Below are 21,190 nucleotides of genomic sequence, written 5' to 3'. Positions count from 1 at the left end.
TCCATCTTTGGATCTGTTTCTTCTAATTTTCCTTCTGTTCTCTGGGTTACTAGTTCCTTCTTTGCAATCATTGTCTGGATTTGTAAGTTTAGGTTAGAAAATTGTTCTTTTATCTCATTTGCATTATTTTTAGTGTCATGAAATAAAACAATTGTCTCTTGGATTGATTTCAACATAGAATTTCTTTCTGAGATTCATTAACATTTTCTTGTTGATATATCATACTGGGGGCTTCGGAGACAAGTGTTAAAGATGTTTTTTTACCATTTGAGGCTAAGAATGAAATACCCATTTTGTTTTTGTATATAGTCTTTATAGTCCAATAAGGTCCCTAACACAGATAAGCAGCCCAAGCATTTTTTCCCCCTTTTCCCAGCTGCAGTCTGCAAAAGTGAAAGTTTCCAAGAATAACAAAAAGTCTTATCTAAGTCTGGCTTCAAGCCAAGTTTCCTTTAAGCATAATAAATTGTAGTGCTGTGATTTGCCATAGATGTCATTGACACCGTCTTCCAGCTTTCCAAATCCAAGCCTATTTTACAGACTTTCAAATATCTTTTCTAAAAAAAAGTCTCAAAGGTACTTTTAGTCCCCAAATTTCAAAGCTATATATCTGTATTAATTCCAAATTGATCTTGTAGTTTTCTCTATTTTCCCCAAAAGCAATTAATTTGCTACTTTTTTTTTCCTGAGGGAGCAGGGCAAAAACTTCCCTTCCCTCTCTCATTAAGAAGGATTATTTACTTTGGGCATTCTTTTTTCCAGGAGAGTAGTATCAAGGTCATAAAAAGAGGATAAAGTCTCACCCAGTTCCATCCACATTGCTCAAAAATTTCTAGTTAGTGCTTATCTTCAGTTGTCAGCAGCTTATGAGTGGCCACATGAATATAGCCAGTCTTTCCCCTGCCGGTTTGGGTGGCTTTCTCGGATCTAGCGGAAGGGCCACTGCCCCTCTGCAATAGATGAGAGTCCCCTCCTTCTTCATCATCTCTCCAGGGCGACTTTCGACCCTTTTTAAGGTCCCTAGTGGGGCAAAATCGAACCTGGAAAAGGGAGCCCTGTCTTCCTGCGCCCATCACACCACGACGCCTAACCGGAAGTCCCGCAACACCTACCCGGAATTCAGTGATTTTTTATTCTAAAGAAAGGAGGGCAGTTATACCAAGGTGTATATAGTAATGTTGCATTTCATGCCAATGATATTTTTATTTAGAACTGAAGTCACTCTTTCCATCTCTATCATGTTCTCTATAGCCATTGCTTATAGGTATGGTTTAGACACTGGTGTATTGTTAGCATTGGTGTTTAGGAAGTCAGGTGAATGTGCCCTCCTCCAGTTCAGAGTTGAAGTTGCCTTTCTGGTCCTGGAGATCTTTCCCAAAATGAGCTGCCTTCCTTTCCTTAAGGAAAATACATTTACAGTTAAGTCCAAAATTTCCTTTTTTCTTCTTCCAGTGCTGAAGCAGCTAGAGGAGTTGTTGAGCGACATGAAAGCCGATGTGACACGGCTACCTGCCACAATTGCCCGCATTCCTCCAGTGGCTGTGCGACTCCAAATGTCGGAGCGCAACATTCTCAGCCGCTTGGCAAATCGTAGCAATGAACCTCCACCACCACCACCAAACCAGCAGGTACGGATCAAAGCCTGCCATTTCCACCCTATTCTGGAGGGAGGGGCATGGCAACTGCCTAAGATTGGGGGATGGGCTTTGCATAGAGTGAACTGTATTAAATGTTTCTCTCTCTCTCTCTCTCTCTCTCTCTCTCTAGGTGGCTCAGCAGCAGTGAACTGACTGGTTCACTGGTGCCATCAATCCAGTGATTCAGCTACAGTGACACGTATACCCTTGTTTCAGTTCTGGCCCCATCCCCATCCCCCCCGTCTGGCACTCCTGATCAGATGATGTCCTCTCAGATGGAGGATATGACTGGAGAAAGGAGGAAGTGCAATCTTCCATAAGCTGCCAGTTGCACTTAGATTGCACTTGGGTGAAAAGGAACATTGGATGGACTCTGTATATAGTGACTGGAGGCTGCAGCGTCACATCTGTTACACAGACCTGGCTGCAATGCTCATCACCTTGGCCCACTCTTCCTTGATTCTAATTTTATTTTCAGTTTGTTTACCAAGATGAGTGCAAGCAAACGTCAGGACAGACACAGCTACCTCCATCAAGATCCTTTTAATACAAAAACTGACTGGACTTGTCCTCTGAAACAGCTGGAAAAAAGACAAATCTTGATAAAGTTAAAAATAAAGGTTTCCTTGTATTTTATTTGCTTTGGGCAAAATATATGGGGGATGTAACAGCTTCTCTATTAAAAATTTAATGTGACTTGTGATCTGATAGAAAAGTGTACATGTGCAAACAATACATACACTTCCAGTTTAGCCCAGATACGGAGATCCCAGACTGTCCTAGATACTTTTTTCCAATTGGTAAACTTTAAAAGACTTTGTAATAAAATGTGCTACAATGTGCAAATGCAGGCAGCACCTACTGACAGTGTCACATTTGTCTGAATTTATCTAAACAAATGATAGCCGCAGTATACTTTAAATCTGTTCCTTTTATATCACAAATCATGGCTTGTATCTTGGAATTTCACACAGTCCACACAAGGCACTTACAAACTGATTCAGGCAATTTGCTGGCCCATGAATTGGGTTACTGACTATCATGGTTGGATTCATTATTTTATTGCTTAGCACAATGTATGAACCCAGCCATTGTTACTTTATCCAACAACCTCACATGGGATTGTAAAAAGATTGCAATTAAAAGATAGTATGCAGTTTTTCTGAGTAAAACCTTGCCAAGCTTACGTGTTGAGAAATGCTTTGTTTTCAGAATGATATTCAGCAAACCAGAAAAATATGGTTGATTTAAATTGAGAGAAGAGGATGCTGCCGCTTGTTTCTTACAAAGGCAGTCTCTTGCAGAAGCAGTTGTCATAGGGGCTCCTGATAATGTTTTAATCTAAGAAATTTTTATAAAGATATTTACTTCATGTGTCACTTATTTGCTTTTTGATAGGGCCTGCATCAAGGGTCCCCAACCCCTGGTCCGTGGACCAGTACTGGGCCGTGGCATGCCAGCAACTGGTCTGCACAAACAAGCAAAGCCCCATCCACGGGATGCAGGCAGCACACAAAACCTCCTGTCCGTGGAAAAACCTCTCTCCATTGGAACCGGTCCCTGGTACCCAAAAGGTTGGGGACCTCTGGCCTACATGATAGTTCTCTGCAAGTATTTTCCTACATAGAAATTGTAGGTAGATGAGCAGCAAACATCTTTCAGTTATGTCCAACTGATATCAAAAGCTAAGTGATCAGATTTCATTAGTGCTTGCATAGGCTACCACCAGAAAGTCCTAGGGCTGTAAGTATATTTGGGATAGTTGCATTGAATGGTGGCATTTTAAAAGACCTAACAAGCTAATTGTTACTATACCAAATACATAGAATTGCCTTGAGTCATATGTCCTCCGGATACCTGAGATCCAGCAGTGTCTTTTGTAGATGCTGCAATGAAGAAAAACGCACAATCCGTTTAATTATTTATGCTAGTGTTTCTCAACTTTAGTATAACATTCTGGGAATTAAAACTGCACACATCTTAAAAGTTGCCATGGTTGAGAAGTGCTGAGCTATAGCATGCTTCTAATCCTGGATGCAGATCTCTGCTTTCTGTCTCAATACATTTCTTTTGAGACATCATTTTCCAAGTCCAGCTAGCTGGTAAAAAGACCGGAGAAAGTATACCTAATACACATTGGAAAAACATTTCCAATCCAATCTGAAGAAAACACTTCAGATTGTAAAGCACTCCTGGAGTAAGCATAACATCAGCATGTCTTCGACTTTTCCTCTGAAAAGAGAAGAGAAATTGCAGCTACTAAAGTTCGCTGTCTAATAAGAGAAGATGCAGGCATAGATCGTTGAAATGATGTGGCTCGTATTTCCGCTTTCGGCGTCTTCTTCCTGGGTGGAAACGTGGACCCGTGTTAGAAGTAACATTCAAATTCTGGAGGTAGTTGTGATTGAGCAGAAGCTCGCCTCCCAAACTGGGAGCGTGGCATCGAAGCTTAGAGGCTCTTCTCTTTGTAACTGGTTTCCTAAAAAAAAACCACTGGTTTTCTGCATGGAATAGAAGGTGATGAAGAGTGTAAAGTGGGTGGATAAACTAGATCCCACTTTGGGTTTTTTTCTATTCATTTCTGCGGACCGGCCTCCCTTCCTGTACTGAGAAGAGAAAAGAAAAGAGGGAGAAGAGCAACGAATTCCACAAAAGCGTTGTCACTCACTGTCTATGAATCAAAGAAAGCGGCAACTACCCAACTAATCACAAGGCTGCAGAAGTAAGCGGAGGGTGGGGAAGGAACGGCCAATGAGATTCGTCTGAAAACGGAAGGAAGTCGGGGTGTTCACGGAGGGGGCGGAGTCTACCCACGTGTCCCACTCCACGCGAAAGCGGAGGCCTAAGCCATGGGGCGCAAGTTGGACCCGAACCGGCAGGCAAAGCGGGGGCCAGGTCGGAAGGCCCGCAAGCAGCGCGGAGCGGAAGAGGAGATCGCCCGCTTTTTGCCGCCCGGTAAGTCACTCTGCCAGAACTTCGTATCGTGGACAACGTAGGCATTAGCCTAGGGTGGTAAAAAAAAAATCCGGAATCACGTAGGACCTTTTCCGACTAACCAATTTTAGTTAAAGGCATCAGCTTGCATGAGGTGGCTAGACTGATGTAGGGCTAGGGTGGAGAATTGGGAGGCGAAGATCAGCTGGTTATAGAGAGGCGGGTTACACGCGAGACAGATTACAAGCATCTTATTGATTAGCAATTGTATTGAGTTAAAGCCCTTTGGGTTTGTTGAAGCCTTCTGAGATAGCCTAAAAACCATTGATATGGAGTCCCTGGTGCTCCCAGAGCTTGCTTATTTTCTTGTGGACATTTCGTTACCCAGCTAGGTAACCTCTTCAGAGCACTTCCCCGTAGTTAGCAGCATGGGTAACGAAACGTCCGCAAGAAAACAACCACGCTCAGGAGTACCAAGGACTCCACAATTCAATCTTGAGCTACATATATTCTCTTCTATTGAAATCCAGTATTTCTCAGTGGATGGTATGTTCAAAGTCCTGCTTTTCCAAAAGAGTCACTTTGAGATTTGCTGTAAATGACCTGGGAATATTTGACCTTGTTTTGAGTTGTGATGTCTAAGAATTTATGGGCATACATTTGAGATCTGGGCTCAGAACAAGGACAAGGTAACATCACGGCATCTCAGCCTCTCAGGCATCTACAGCACATCTCAGAGTTACTGTTTTGAAAAAAGCAAGACTTTAACTTCATCATTTAGAGAAAAATTGCTGAACCTACGTACATCAGTTTACGGCAGTCTCAGATGATTTCAGCAATATTTTGATTGCATTTCTATTGTCGCTTTGTAAGACACTATAATGTCTCACATTTGCCTAACTAACCTATCTTTAATCCCCTCCCATCCATGGCCTTGCCCCAATTTAAATTCTGTATCAGCTTAGCCTTTCTGGGCATCTGGTGAAGTGAGCTACAACTTCCAAAAGCTTCTGCTTTTGTTAAAGTTTAATTGTTGGAAAAACTACTAGCGTATTCCTGATTTTTCTCCCAAGGCTGGGCACGTAGATCAAACAAAATGGATTTCAGTTCTTCCCCTTGGCCTGCAGTTTTTAGGAATGAAGTTTGAGTTGGATGATTCTTTGGTGGGTGACACATTGCAGTACATGAAGCACAGCCTTTTTTGCTATGGTGCCATTCCTGCACTCCACCAGCAAGTTGATTTTATGAGCTCTTTTTTACTGTCTCTGATTTAAGTGACTAAGTATGCAGAATTTTGCCTGTTGGTATGCTTAGTCTGAAGTCAGGCTCATGTTCCTGATATTGCTCCATACCTGTTAAGGAGATAAGGTGTTCAAATCTCAGATCTCAAGTGCAGGGCTGGCTTTGGGCAGGGCATAAACTTCAACAACTGTATTTCATGTAGCAAAGCAATGTCTCTGCTTTCCCTTGCAGGCTCTAGTTATAAGATTTCTGAGGCAGTTTGTGGTACTTGAAAACATTTGTTGATATGTTTCTGTTGAGAATTAGGTAAACTTCTTGCTTGTTTTCCTTTGTATGTGTGGAACCAGAATTCTCATGAACAAAAGACCTAATTTTTGTTGATGTAAAAAGAGAAAAAGACTATTCAAAATATTGAAGTTATGGGGCAAAGTGTTTTCTGTTGTATGTGTGTATATTTAATTTTGTGCTGGGGAGAGAAGAGATACGGAAATCAAACTATATTATTTACCAAAATCATACATCTTACTGAATCAGTAGCAAGATACTTTATTTTCTTGCTGTAAACTTGTAACATTTGATGCACATTTTGTTGCTTCATAGAAATCAATTTGCAGTATTTAATCAGTTATGTGACAACTGCCCCAAACTGCAAACGCCTTCTTTGTATCCTTCATTATGAAAGGCCCAATATTCTGAATAGAAGAATGGAAGACAAAAGGATATCTAAGACTTTAGCAGACATTTTCAGTTTTGTATGGAGGACTTGCAGTAGGATTTTTTTTTATTTCCATAGATGTGCATTCTGTAGCTTGACAACTTAAAAACAGGTTTGTTGTTGTTGTTGGCGTTATACGTCTCACTTCTCTGTTCTGTCAAACTCAGATTTATTTATACCAGCTTTCCCATAGCATTTGAAAACTTTGTGGGTTGAATGTTATCTACAACTTGTGAACTTGTTGATCCTTAAATGTCATGAAGGTTTTTGTATTTCTTACAAAGATTTCCCCTTCTTGAAATGTCATGATTTGTTTTGTTTTTTCTCCCAGCACTTGATGACAATGCAACAAAACTTTCCAGTCATGCTCGACGAAGGTTAGTCTAGAGTAAAATATATTTTACAACAGTATCTTTTTTTTTAATATGCCTGTCTATTGATAAAAATACTTTCAGCTGATAATTGGATGTATCATACTGGTAATGCTTATTTTTAAATTACCATATTGTGCAATAATGCCCTGAAGTACTTGGCCCTTTAGATCCTCAACTTCCCATACAGACCTCCCATACTTTGAATGTGTCACTTAGAGCTTCTGCAAAAGGTTATTACTGCATTGTAAGTTTGAATGTGACAAAGGGGGATTACTACAAAGTATGTGATGAGTATTGAATCACATGTCAGTGAAAATAGGTTTTTTGATCAGTTTCTCTTACTTTTTAAGAAAGCAATCACTGGTGTACCACTTAAAGGCCAATTATGACTTTTGGCCAGAAGATGTTGTGTATCCCTGCTCTTAAGATGTGACATCACCTAAGACACCAACTGCTGGCAGGCAGAAACAGCTCACACAACTCATCCCAATGAAGGAGTGCTCAGTTTCCGCTCCCCCTCCCCCCCCCCATCTTGATGAAGAAGGTAGACTGACCAGCACAGGCAACCATCCCAGCATCCCAGCCTGCTGGTTGGCCAAATCCAGCTCTTTGATGTGTCTAACAGCTTCTACAGCTGGCTTGTTTAGTCACATTTTGGCCTTTCAAGACCATGTTGATGTCTGTGGGGAGCCAGATTAGTTTACTTTGCTCCACCCACTTCCCCAGCATGCTTAATTGTTATTTCAAAATTTCAGTATTGCAACTTGGCATTCTAGTTGATATAGCACAAGGTTCAAAGAAATCAATGTGATTAACATCAGAACCATGAATTTTCCTGCTAATGGCTGAATTTTCAATTTTTTCCTCAAGTGAGGCATTTTAACTAAATTCATAAACTAATGTTTCATTTCTGGGTCATAATGATGAGCCCGTGTTTCATTAGCTGTCACAGTGCAATGAAGAAATTCCTCATGATGTGATAGCAATTGCAGAAAGAGTCTCATGTGATAAGAACTGCTGGCAAATTTAAACTGTTGAAACTTTCATCTCTCTCACCAGCACACAAGGAACCCATCTTGCACTAACCTTCTGATATTGAAGAACATTATATAATGTGATCTAAACGTTTCTGTGAAATTCCAAATTTAGCAGCAACTTCCCTTTGAGTGATCTGCCAATACTCCTTCATCAGTTCATCAGCCTTGCTCATGTAAAACCTGTTGGTTTCTATCACAGATTTGATCATACAAATCAGCTCTCTTAAATCACCATCTTTACATTTTTTACCAGTGATGCACAGTACTCATATTGTAATAGTTATTATGGTGAACAACCTGCATATAGTTGTAAATTTCAATTGGAGGGACTTTTTTGGTAGTCAAAAATTCAGTCATGGTGCATTGCACTGTCAAGTATTCATTGCAGGTTTCCATTTCACAAACAGCCACATAACATTTTCTTGCAGCAGCTTCCCACCAAATGAAGTGAAAGAATTGATGCTAAAAACACATCTGAGCTCGCAATGCATCAGTACTGCCATCTACTGATGACCTATAACATTGAAAGTGTTGTTTTTCATTCAATCCAGCTTTTTTATTAGGCTTTTTAGCAACAGTTGACACAATTTTCCTGAAATAAGCAGATCCATCTATTTATAGCAAATGTGAAGAATTTAAAACAGCAGTAAGGGAGAACCAACATATTTTTTGTTCTCATACTGTTGTTTTGCTAATTAATCATTTTAAATGTATTTACTCAAAGTGTTAAATTCATGTTCCTTATTTTTACTGTCTTGAACGGAGTCGCTTTTTATTCATTCTTCTATTTCATTTTAGAGCTGCAAAAAGACGGATTAAATCTGAGAAACCGCAGATGAACAAAAATGTCCTCAATCACCAAAATGTGACAGGTACATTGATAGGATCAAGAATATTTATCCTTTAGCTTATTTAGGCAGGTTGGTTGGAGCTATTACTATTCAGGGTTTACAATTGATGGATGTAGAGCAGCAATGTGCTTCCCCAACTTTGTATCATTCAGATATATAGGCCTTTAGTTTCCATACTTACCAGTAGCATACGCTGATTATAGTAAAACATCTAGAATACTAAGCCACTGAGTAACAGTTGGTCATTTCTTTTCTGATAATTCAGGGGACTGGGAAGGACATTCCACTTCAGATACTGTCTGGTATTCAGAAGCTGGGTTCTAGTGGGGCGGTGAAGGCAGAAGGAGGGTGGGATCTGTTCTTTGCTTTCTCTAGGCCCAACATCAACTTATTGCAGTCTGTTCCTGTCAGTCCCTTTGACCCCAGGAACAACTACTCAGAGACTCATTCTGTGTCATTTCTTTTATCTCTTTAGAAAGCTTCTTCCCCCGCCATAAGAATTACCGGCCAATGCAAAAAGATTAACAAACCATAGTGCTATTAGCTTTAGCAAATTGTATAAAGCTCTACTTCGTTAGATGTCAGTTTGGTAAATGAAAGCTACTTTTGTGCCACTTTGGTACTCCTGTTTGTTTACCACTTCAGACTAAAGGATATTTAGCAATTGTATTCAACTATAATCCCCACGCCCTCCATCTCTGTCCTGTATTCTGACAGCCTGGCTACCCTACACTCATTGGCCCTGCCAACCCCATCTGACCGTCACCATCTTTCTCCTGAATTACAACGTTTGTTATTCTCCATCCACACGAGGTGAAGTGCTCTAAAGTGTGCCAGGGCAGACAATTCATTGTAGTTACTTCACAGTGTTCTATTGTCCTTTTTGGCAGCTAAAAAAACCCCACTGAAGAATGCAAACAAGGGGAAAAGTTCCCAAGAGGACAACCCAACTAACTGCAGCAGTGATGCTGCCACAAAGCTCACCTCCCCTGCCTTAAGGAAGAAAAGACCCAGGACTGAAGAGAGTGAAGAAGACAAAGGAGAGAGCATGGCTTTCAGTGATGAAGATGATCTAAGTGAGGATGACATTATGGATGACTATGGAGTTGCTTCCTCTAGTGATGAAGAGGTAAGAATATTGGGCAATAATGCTTTTGGGTGGATGTTATTCAGATAGATGGAAATATTTCTTACTTACTAAGTAGAAATTCTTGTGTCATTGTCTCCTGTTTGAATTGTGTGTCTGCTCTGCCTCTTGGGCCATTTTGTCCCTGACGTAGAACCCCATATTCTGTGTTGGGATGCATTGTAATCTAACATTACAAAGCAGCTGGGCTAGCAATACAAACAGAGTATACTATATTTTATTTAACTTAGTTACTAAGACCAAGCGTGGAAATCTGCCTGTATGACCAAGAAAACCTAAGGCTGAAGAAGATGTTTGTTTTGCCTATGATTTTGTTACTGAACAGAAACTGTCAGTTTTGAGTGCTGTGCAAGAGATGTCACAATGGCTGGGAAATTTGTTTGTTTATTTGCTTCCTAGCTTTCCCACAGGTTTGCTTTGACCTTTGCTGAGTAATAATGAAAAATGATGGTCAGTTTAATCTTGCTCCCCCTTTCCTCTCTCCTTCCCCCTCGCCCTCCCCCCAATACATTTCCCCAGTATTACTGCCCTGGGGCTATAATAGCTCTTCCACTGACATAAGAGGGTCTGCTGCAGCACCTTGAAGCTTTTTTTAATTGAAGTTTAATGAAAGTTTTATAAGGGTCTTGTGTGTGTGTGTGTGTGTGTGTGTGTGTGTGTGACTGGTTTTGCTCTGTTCTAGTGTCACTATTACAGTATGTAAAAAGATAGCTGCATTCACAGAATGGGTACATATTTTATATTTAAAAAAAACCTCCACAGATGGGATTCTCTAAGGCAGTGATCCCCAACCTTTTGGGCATAGGACCAGATCCATGGAAAACAGATTTTCCACAGACCTGAGGGTGTGTGTGTGGTTTCACACGCTACCTAGATCCCATGCATGTGCAGATGAAGCTTCACTCACTTGTGTGGCCTGTTTCCTAATGGGCCACGGCTTGGGGGGGTTGGGGACCCCCGCTCTAAGACCACCCAGAGTTATTTCAGAGTCAGGAAGCCTTCCTGATCTAATTAAATAAAGTTTATGTTAATAGACTTTCCATCCCCATTCCTTATATTGTAGGTCTGCATTATTCAGATTGGTTGGGCAGAGAATACTCCTGCCTTTGATTAAGTGGTTCTTTGTGTGCTTTTCCATTCAGCTCCTGCCTATAGAACAAGCTGCTCAAAAACAAAAGATGGAAGGGTGAGTAATCCAAAATATTTGATTTGGGGGAATTGCTGAGCCTTTTCCCCTTACAATGGATCCAATTTTTCTCCTACTCTGTGAGTCCCCTTGCAAAATGGTTTTCTTCTGGGTTGCAGGCAGGACATCAGTGAGGATGACAGTGAGGATGAGACACCAGTGTCCAAGCAGAAGACAGAGCAAGCAGAAGAAGAAAAGGACACAGACCTGCAGCTCAACATGGAGGCACAGGAGTGCTTTGTGCTTCCCAGTGGGCAGGAGATAGAGAAAGAAGATATCCTTACCCTGGTGGATCCAGAGAATATTAAGGGGGTTGTCCAGAGTTGTCCTGTGTCTCCTTCTGAGTCTTTCCCTAGAGATCTCTTTGCATGGCACAGCTTTGTCATAGGCAGGGTTTCCCAACCTTGGCAACTTTAAAACGCATGGACTTCAACTCCCAGAATTCCCCAACATGGCTGGATGGGACATTCCGGGAGTTGAACATGTGTGAAAGTTGCCATGGTTAGGAAACCCTGATTATAGGGTCTGAATGGTGAATTCATACAGGTCCCTCAGATTAATACTGTCTTAAACTTTCCATAAAAGACTGGCAGTCCTGAATTGCTTTCTTGGAAGAGAGCTTAGGTATCAAGAGAGCTTAGGTATCTGACACATTTCAGTTCATTTCCATTTTAGGACTGTTTTTAAATGAAATAAATACGTAATAAGTAAATGAATGCGGTGTGGTTCCACAATCTATCTTGCATGGAGCTAGCATGACACATTTTCACAACCAGTTTTATTTTGGATGGTAGAATATGAAAGTTCAAAGTGAAAATTAAGCTTCAACCCCTACTGTTCCTTATTGGGATTCAAAATACTTTTCTTGTAACTTTTATATTTGTGCCAGAGGGCCAAGCTAAGTACTGTGATTACCAAATCTGGACAGCAAAAATATATTTTTGCTATCATCTAGTAGTGGTAGTTTGGATTTGTGTAATCCTAACCAGGGGTCGCATGTTTGATAGGTTCCAGCTACTCTTTTGTGCCCGTTGTGGAAGCCTGAAGAAGTCGCTGATGTAATCAATAATCTCTGGAGTCTGTACTGCAAAAAGCTGAGTAAGCTGTTAGTAAAATCAGTTATATCTGCTTTGTTTCACATATTTGTGGTTGTTCCTTAATTCCTTTTCACCTGCTCAGCCTCCTGATCTCCAACTCATTCATCAGCGTATAAAAGATAATATGGAGGTGCTTCAGAATTTCAGTTCAAAGCGAGAGAAAGAACGCTCAAGGCAGGAATATTTATCCCTTCTGCATCAGGATCTTGCCGCATATTACTCCTACAGTGATTTCTTAATTGGAAAGATGACAGAACTCTTCCCTCTGTCTGAGGTACTATTTTTCTAGAAAGATTTTTAGTCAGAAACACAAACATTTGGTGGCTGCAGTCAACAACAGGCTGAAATCTTGGCAGATAATTGTTTTGATGCCCAAAAATTTACAGTCTCCATTTTTTTTGTTTATAAGTTTAACTATATTGACATGCAGATCAATGTGCACACATACATTACCGCAGATCTGCTTGCTGCAAGAACTCCAGTATAATTGTAAATATTTCTCTTCTTCCCTGCCATCAGAGCTTCTCCCCAATAACATTAGCTCTGGCTGATGAGATGCTTTTTGCCTTTAGATTATCATTGGGAGACTAAGAACTGGTCTTGGTTTCTTGCATAGCATCAGTTGATGTGAAAAAGAATTTTCCGTTTTGCCCTCTTCACCTCTTTTGATAGATTGGTATTTTTTAAATCAAGCGTCAGCTCAATTACTTCTACTCCGTGGAAAAATGTGTATAACCACTGCTTCTTGATGAGGAAAAATTCCCATTCTTTCATTCTTCATGCTTTTAGCTGGTTGAATTCTTGGAAGCCAATGAGGTCTCTCGGCCAGTGACCCTCCGCACCAATACACTGAAGACAAGACGCCGTGATTTAGCCCAGGTGTGTACCTACCTGAGCATTTCCAGCCTTTTTGTCTCTTCTTTCGCCATGATTGGAAGAGCTAAACTGCCTCTTTTGTGTTAACAGGCCTTGATAAATCGTGGAGTGAATTTAGACCCATTAGGAAAGTGGTCAAAAACTGGGCTTGTTGTTTATGACTCCTCCGTGCCTATAGGTGGGTATCTCTCTGCTCTCCCCCCCCCTCCCCAAGTCCTCCCTCCTCTCCCCAAGCTCAGTTCTATATAGATGCTCTGCCACTGTTTTCCCTGTATTTATCCCTGTGGTCTTTCCTTTTTTGACTCTTAGGTGCTACCCCAGAATACTTAGCTGGACATTACATGCTGCAAGGCGCTTCCAGCCTTCTCCCTGTTATGGCTCTTGCCCCTCAAGAGAATGAGCGCATTCTGGACATGTGCTGTGCCCCAGGAGGCAAGACCAGTTACATAGGTACTCATGCTTGTTGGGGAAGAATGGGTTCAAATTCCCCATTTTGGGGACTGCCCATCATACAAGGCTGCTCTACGCTTTCCATTAAAAGGCAAGCTCCTTTCTTTTCTGAAGATAGAAATTGTCATTCTCTTCCTTCTGTAGGGACAGTTGTAGGTTTCATATTGGTTTAGTTGGATTCTTGCAACATAGCCCTCACGTCAACTCACTTGCAGGATAGGCAGAGAATTGAAAAGGTATTAAAATACAACAACCAAGTAATAAGATCTGGGCTTATTCCTCACCCCCTGATTCCTTATCCTCCCAGCAAGAGAGCCAGGTGATGAAAACAAGATAATACTGGGAGACCCAGTTTTAAAGCCTTTGACAGAGTAAAGTATGTTTCATTGGACTTCCATAGAGTACAGTTCTAGATCCCCCTTCCATGCTCTTTCCCCATTTCTTCCTTTGGTTGCTAAACTCAAGGGTAGGACCCAGCTATCACAGGGGGTAGCTGTGGGTGGAGAAATTAGAAGAGTAACCTTTATTCCCCTGTGTAGCTACCATTTTGTTTTTTATTCTTAAGAGTGAATGTTGGGGATTCAGTGTGGGCGTGGACAAAGCAGCCCCTGATATCCTGGGTTGACACAAAAGAAGAACCCTGTTAATATTTCAGCCTGAGTAGTATTTGAATGCCTACAATAAATACAGAGAACAGAAATGCATATGGGAGATTAAAGAGTATTTCTGGGTCTGTTCCCATTCCATTTCCCTAATCCCTGGCTTGAAAAGGATTTTTTTTACTTATTTGCTGGAATTCAGGAGCATTGTTATGGAGCATTGGACTTTATCAAGGTCTCTTAATGTTTTTAAATTGACATCCTCTCTTCTTCAGTTGTTGCTGTTCTATGTGGCATGGTTAGAGGGAAAGAGTGTGCATAATTATAGTCTTTCCCCCTATCCTAAGGTAATTGTTTGGGATGAACCAGCCCATTCAAGGTTTAGGTTCATCTCTTCAACACCTTTGTCTGATTTGAGGCCACTTCTTGCCATGAGGCTACTCTAGGCGGCTTACAATAATAAAAAGAAAGAAAAGGAAAGAAGTGCAAGCAGAACAGAAGTAAAATAATAGAACAATAAAATAAACAATGACAAAGGAATACAAAAGGATAATACATCAATATGGTAATCAAAAAGATGGGTGGGTGGAGAGCAAAGGGCAAGTGGGGAGTTGGAGTCTGCCATCAGTCCAGAAGCCTGTTCCACGTGGAACTCGGGTCAACCGGCAGAACCTGGTCTTCACGCTCTTGCGGAAAGATAGGAGATCTTATGTCTTACATCCTCTTCCTTCTTATACTCCTGTGAAATAGGGAGATATCTAAATCTCTTCCAAATGTTATCTGTTAGGCTCATGGCATATTTCATCTCTTGTTGCTTTGGTAATAAAGCCTGCATATCCTGATCATCCTTCTTCTCAACATTTCTCATAAGAAGTAGGGTTAATTTGCCTTTCAATTTTGTTTACTAAACCATTGTTTTTCAACCTCAACAACTTTTAAGCCGTGTGGACTTCAGCTCCCAGAATTCCCCAGCCAGCCTTCAAAATGCCATAAAAATGCCCTTGCCAACCTTGTTGCCTTGGTTGTTGCTAAGATTTCATAACTAGCAGCCTAGAGGGAACTAAATGTTGTCATATCTGGCTTTAGGGAGGAAATGCAGAAATCTTGTCCTCAGCCAGTTTTTTTTTTTAAGACAGTCCAAGGGGTTTAGAGCTGTGCTGAATAATCCACAGAGAAGGCTATTTCATAGGAAATGCAGGCAATCTCCTCCATTTTGTATGGAGGAGAAGGATTTGCCTTTGTAGGAAACCCCAAACCAGCCTATTGTGTGGAAGGAATGGAAGCCTCTTGGGAGTTGCTGCATCATTGCAGCACGTACTTTTGACACGTACTTTTCTGTTCTACCCGGCAGCTCAGCTGATGAAGAACACAGGGGTGATACTAGCTAATGACAGCAGTGCTGAGCGTTTGCACAGTGTGGTGGGAAATTTGCACCGCTTAGGAGTCACAAACACTGTTGTGAGCCACTGTGATGGGCGCCAATTTCCTAAGGTATGCTGCTGAGGGGGAGGAGGGGCCCCTTTCCTTTCTTGAGGTAACTGTCCGGGGCAAAGCTGCCTCCACTCTTTATCAGCCAGCTGCCTCACCCTTCCTCTGCTGGCTGAGCAAGATTCATGACCAGGTGGCTGAGGAGGGCAGGGAGGACCAGACATGGCTGGTTTGCCTTCTGCTCTGTGGAGAAGAGTAGACTTCAAGATATGAGTTTAGTCTTCAGTTAGTAAGCTGATCAAATCAAGAGCAGATAGAATCGAGAGTAACTTCCTTCTAAGTCCATTTTTCTTCAACTTAAGGTACTGGGTGGATTTGACAGAGTCCTGCTTGATGCTCCCTGCAGTGGTACTGGTGTTATTTCAAAGGACCCCACAGTCAAAACTAATAAGGTAAGTTTATTCATTCTCACTGCATGAAGCATAGCAGTATCGGAATGGGCATGCAGAGTAGCTCAGAATGATACATCCATTCTTTGTTCTCATGCATTGCCATAAGCTACACAGAGGTGCCTTTTTAAGGATATCTGAAAGAAGTGAGAGATGCATGATGTAAGCATATTGATTGAACAGTGACTTTTATCTGGTCAGAAGTTAAAACTTTGTCTGTTGGAAGAATTGGTCATGGAACTAAACAGTGTGCAAGGCCCTGGGTTGGTTAAGATCTGGCATATAAATGAGATTACTTCAAAGAAAAAATTCAAATAATTGAGGTGGTGGAGTAGTCCGAACTCTTCCGGATCTCTCGAATATATTTAGAATCCTGATAATAATAAAATGTATATTGCAGAATAAGACTGGTTTTAACAGGTTCAGAGAATGCCAGTATGCTGAATGAACAAAGGCAACTAGAAGAATAGAAAAGTTTATTTTATTTTTGAAAATAACTGGTTTGAGTTACTTGTTGAAATGAGTGGCTATAGATGCCAAATAAATTAAAAACAACACAAGCTCTTGCAAAATAAATGCTTTGGCTAAATTCCTCAGCAACACCTCCAGAAAGCAACTCCCCAACTGTGAGCGTTTTCCATGCGGCCCTCTTCTGCCCACATTCTAGACCAGGGGTAGGCAACTTTGGCTCTTTTATGACTCGTGGACTTCAACTCCCAGAATTCCTGAGCCAGCTGTGCTGGCTCAGGAATTCTGAGAGTTGAAGTCCACGAGTCATAAAAGAGCCAAGGTTGCCTACCCCTGGTCTAGACCCTTGCTGATGGTATAAGAGCCACTGAAAAATGCAGAAAAGCACAGAGTTAGTCCCCCATTTATCTCCTGGTGGAAACTTTATAATTTCCCCCCTCCCTTTAAAAAAAAAAGTACTGAGATTTGTTTCTATTAACACTCATCTTCCTGTCTTTTTCAGAATGAAAAGGACATTTTGCGCTGTGCTCATATACAGAAGGAGCTGATCCTCAGTGCCATTGACTCTGTTAATGCAACCTCTGAGACTGGGGGATACATTGTGTACTGCACATGTTCAGTCATGGTAGGTGTCTGTTTTATTTGCCGTCTTCCACTGACACTTTTGTTCTTCTGGAGACGTTGACCAACCTGACTGCCCTTTGCTCTGTGGTGACAGGTGGAAGAGAACGAGTGGGTGGTGGATTATGCCCTGAAGAAACGCAACGTCCGCTTGGTGCCAACGGGTCTGGACTTCGGCAAAGAAGGATTTACCCGGTTTGTATTTCTAATTCTGAAAAATTGGAGTGGGACAGTGGATATTTGCTGGAATGCTTCGGGTATTGGAAATGCATCACTTTTTGTTTGCATTTGTCTAGGTTTAAGGAGCGTCGTTTCCATCCTTCCTTGAAATCCACACGCCGTTTCTATCCGCACACCCAGAACATGGATGGGTTTTTTGTGGCCAAGTTGAAAAAATTTTCCAATGCCATTCCTAAACCTCAGAAAGGTAATGAATCTGAGAGCTTGCCTTTTTTCAGAAACCTTGTTTTGCTGACAGACAACACCCACCAGGAATCATAAACCTGGAAATTAATTAACAACTTCAACCAGAATACACCATCTTGCTGAATTACCTTGCATCTTGCTATCCACGGAACCTATTTAGTTGAACTAACAAGACTTTATTTTGAGGTGGAGCTAAATAATTACTGGGGAAAGGACTAAAGAATAAAAACCAAAGAGAAAATTATGTTGGGGAGAATGTGAATATCACTATCTGTTGATTCTGTTAGATGTCACAAATAGACACTCTCCAGAGTGGGTGGTATATTTGGGTTGAGATACACACCTATGGAGACACACTGCTGTACATGTTTAACTCAGACAAGTATTTTGCTGAGCCCATGCAGGCCCAGAAAAAGCTGCTTTGTAGTGTGGGCCAAGGATGCCTTTTTCGATCCAAAGCCCTCTTGCCTGCATTAGACCCAAATGCTGCACACCTTTACAATAATATATGTAGATGAATTTGACATTATACATAGGTCTTCCAGTGAAGCTAACTCTTAAAATAAATTAATCAACTGTAAATTATCGTGTGGTTTGAACATCCTAATACCTTGTTCTAAAAGCGAGGAGGAGGGTGCAGTTTGAATTAAGATGAGAACTGGGTTTTTACCAGCTCTTCTCAGAACCTTTAGTAATAATTGGGACCTAGAAATTTCCTGTTAACGATGTTAAAACCTGAAATTAATTAATTAACTGAAAATGTAGTAATCTGATGGCTACTCCTAATCTAACTTTATCTTTTAACTTCTAGATGAAGCGCCCAGTGGGGAGCTAACAAAGCAAACGGTGAAAGACGGATCTGCTCCAGCTCCAACTGAACCTCCACCTAAAAAGAAAAAAGGTCCAGAAAGTAAAGCCAGTCAGCAGCAGGCTTCAAAGCAAGAGCTTCCAACTGCAGTCACAGCCGGGAAGGAAGCTAAAGGAGAGTTGGAAGTAAATAAAAAGAAGAAACCGCTTGCTGCCTCCAAGCAAAGCAACTTTCAGAAGAAGTCCAGACTCTTGAATGCTGCTTGGCCCTCTCCTGGAGGACTAAGGGCTAAGTTAACTCCCAGGAAAAAAGGCAGGGTACAACGAAACCCCCAGTAGAAGGAGGCCGTTATGTTTGATACACCATGGAATAACTGGTGGCAATTCTGGGGTGACTGATGGGAGATCCTGACTACCAAGATAACATGTCCTGGCAAGACTGGTGCAGAAGCGATCAGGCATTTCCTCTTTGCACTTCAGATGCTTCATTTATTTTTAGCCTGTTGAAGGGCAGAGACTATTTGTATGAGACCCCTTACCTGTCATTAAAAATTTCCTTGATTTCATGTGTCTGGATAAAACTTCCTTGTCATCTGCAACTGAGGTTCACACTTGGGGCTATGCATTGATTAATAGGGTTGTTATTTAGGACTGGCAAAAGCTTTAAAATTCTTGGAAGAATTTTGGAGAAGGCAAGCACACGTAACTTTATGCAGAGCATAATTTGGCTTCATTTAATTGGTTCCTGGCTGCTTTCTGAGATGGTGGGGTTGGATTTTGAAAGTTGCAAATTATATGATATTTTAAAAACAAAAGACTGTGTTTTAATCTTAATTGTACACAGGTGCAGCATGGCACAGTGTTATGATGATGGACAAGGATTGAGGAGACCAGAGTTCTAGTCTACACTTCCTGCCAGTCCAGCCTTCTGAACATGATCATAGGGAATAAAACAAAGGGAGAACTCTGTACAGGGTGCTTGGAGCTCCTAGAGCAGTGGTGGCGAATCTATGGCACGGGTGCCAGAGGCAGCACTCGGAGCCCTCTCTGTGGGCACACATGCCGTTGCCCCAGCCTTGCCTCCCCCCGCGACCCCCTCCACTCCAGCAGCCCCCCTGAAGTAGAGTCACCCCCAAGCGTGGCCCACATGGAGCAGCGCAGCCAAGGACATGGCAGCCAGGCAGTGTAGATAAGACTCCGCCCTCACACCCCATCATGCAGTTGATGCTGCAGGGTGCGGGCAGAGGGTGTGGCCGCCATAGCGCTGCTGGCTGCCTGGGCAATCTGCAGCAGGCCCTGGAGGCGGTGAGTGGTCCTGTGGGCAGGCGGGGCAGGGGATGGGGGGCGGGGGGCAGTTTTTGGGCACTCAGTCTCTAAAAGGTTCGCTATCACTGTCCTAGAGAAAGGGTGGGTGTAAACCTAGCCAGTAATGATAGAGCTCTCCAGCTGAAGCCCTGATCTATCTTGCCGCTCTCCAAAAATCCAGTAGATGAGGCTGTTTGCAGAAGTGGTACTCAGGTGGTAGAGTTCTCTGCCCTGGGCAGTCTTCTTTAAAGCACTCTCGGCTAGTGTGTGCCTAAGTCAGAAGGCCTGGGGCTTGAAAACCTGCAGGAAGTCTCCTGCCTATCTATGGTGTCTGTCCGCGGTTTTGTGTGGAGAAGTGAAGCCAATACATTTAATCTAAAGGGATCTTAGGAATCCTGCACAGTTGGTTGTTCCTGAAAGGAAACATAATACGAAACTACAAAAATTAAAAGTGAATTTGACTTGCTCAATTAAACCTAGCAAATTTCTATTGTTTGAGGATGTAGAATTTGAGTGACAATGTCTTTGGATCAATTTTTTTTTTCTGTTCTTTGTTAGTCTGAATTTTAATGCTGGGCCTAATAGCAGGGAATGAGTGTGGACAAGATGGGAGCTGAAATGGAACCAGGTACTTGGTAAGCTGGAGTGAATTTGAGCAAACATCCAAGGAGGCTGTTCCCCTTCAAAGCAGTCAGTGAAGACTCAGCATATTCTTTAACTGCTGAAACCACAGAATGTTGTGTGAATTCCAGAATACAAAATTAATGTGAACTGAGCAGCTGGAAAGAAGGCAGGAAACCATCTGACTGGAGGTAAATATACAGGGCCTCATTTTGTTCCAGATTATGCTCCTTTTAAGGAAAGCAATTTATTTTGTTTGGACATTAAGAGTGTTTGGTTGGATTCTGTAATGATCAATATGTTTGTCAAAATAACATGGAATAAAAATGTGCAAAAAATATTTTTTCATTTAGTAGATACCTTTTGGGATCTTTTTCATGGGATTACACTATACTGAGCAGGTTAGTGTTGCTTCCAAATGTGTATTCCACTGTTCACTTCCAGGTTCAGATAATCAGTGAACACGTTAAAGAATTTGGACAGAAAACTACTTTGCAGATTCTCAGGTGTCCTCAGAATTTTTATAGGTTAAATCACCATCAAGCTACATGCCGCTATGTCTGCCCAAAGTGAGCCATCACAATTACAGCTCTTAATGCCTGCTAATGCTGCTGTGATTTTTATGCCAAGTCTCATACTCTATTTGGAGAGTACGATTCAGTTGCAGGGAATGATGATACATTTGAACAAATCAACCAAATGTTAGTGGGTCCTCTGACTTTTCTTTTGTTCAGTTGAAAACAGCTTCTGCAGGCAGGACTTGCTGAAGCCTAACATTCTTTACAGGCTACAAATAAGTCTTTACCACACAAGTGGAAAACAGCCAGGAGCAGATTTTCAATAAATAAAGAAGTCTACGAAAGGCAACCGTTAAATAGTTTTCTAGTCATTCCTTCACCTCTGAAATGCTAGGTTATTGC

General features: G+C 41.7%; 2 protein-coding genes across 2 annotated transcripts in view; both read left to right on the top strand.

Annotated features, from left to right (window-relative positions):
* CHD4 (chromodomain helicase DNA binding protein 4) overlaps positions 1-2,333 on the top strand; it is a gene marked incomplete in the record, with an annotated part of 37,015 nt that extends 34,682 nt beyond the window's left edge. Inside the window, 2 exon segments of the mRNA XM_015814002.1 lie at positions 1,453-1,628; positions 1,768-2,333. Coding sequence (XP_015669488.1) covers positions 1,453-1,628; positions 1,768-1,785 — 194 coding nt within the window.
* A 2,126-nt stretch (positions 2,334-4,459) lies between these two features.
* NOP2 (NOP2 nucleolar protein) lies at positions 4,460-18,908 on the top strand. Its single transcript, XM_015814001.1, has 16 exons — positions 4,460-4,592; positions 6,860-6,905; positions 8,738-8,811; positions 9,681-9,919; positions 11,080-11,123; positions 11,243-11,397; positions 12,295-12,494; positions 13,010-13,099; positions 13,187-13,274; positions 13,406-13,546; positions 15,497-15,636; positions 15,936-16,025; positions 16,993-17,115; positions 17,209-17,306; positions 17,408-17,538; positions 18,349-18,908. Exons 1-16 carry the CDS (start codon positions 4,487-4,489, stop codon positions 18,681-18,683), a joined length of 2,100 nt encoding a protein of 699 aa, XP_015669487.1. The 5' UTR covers positions 4,460-4,486; the 3' UTR covers positions 18,684-18,908.
* The last annotated feature ends 2,282 nt before the right edge of the window (positions 18,909-21,190 follow it).

Source organism: Protobothrops mucrosquamatus, unplaced genomic scaffold (assembly GCF_001527695.2).
Source record: "Protobothrops mucrosquamatus isolate PMUCROS unplaced genomic scaffold, P.Mucros_1.0 scaffold212, whole genome shotgun sequence".
Lineage (NCBI taxonomy): Eukaryota > Metazoa > Chordata > Lepidosauria > Squamata > Viperidae > Protobothrops > Protobothrops mucrosquamatus.
This window is presented reverse-complemented; position numbering and strand designations above follow the sequence as displayed.

What these genes read in the sequence shown, in the direction of transcription:
- NOP2 (XM_015814001.1), top strand. Translation starts at nt 4,487, where the DNA reads ATGGGGCGCAAGTTGGACCCGAACCGGCAGGCAAAGCGGGGGCCAGGT. An exon ending in CGCCCGCTTTTTGCCGCCCG is followed by an intron (nt 4,593 to 6,859) that starts GTAAGTCACTCT and finishes TTTTTCTCCCAG; the next exon opens with CACTTGATGACAATGCAACA. An exon ending in AGGCAAGACCAGTTACATAG is followed by an intron (nt 13,547 to 15,496) that starts GTACTCATGCTT and finishes TCTACCCGGCAG; the next exon opens with CTCAGCTGATGAAGAACACA.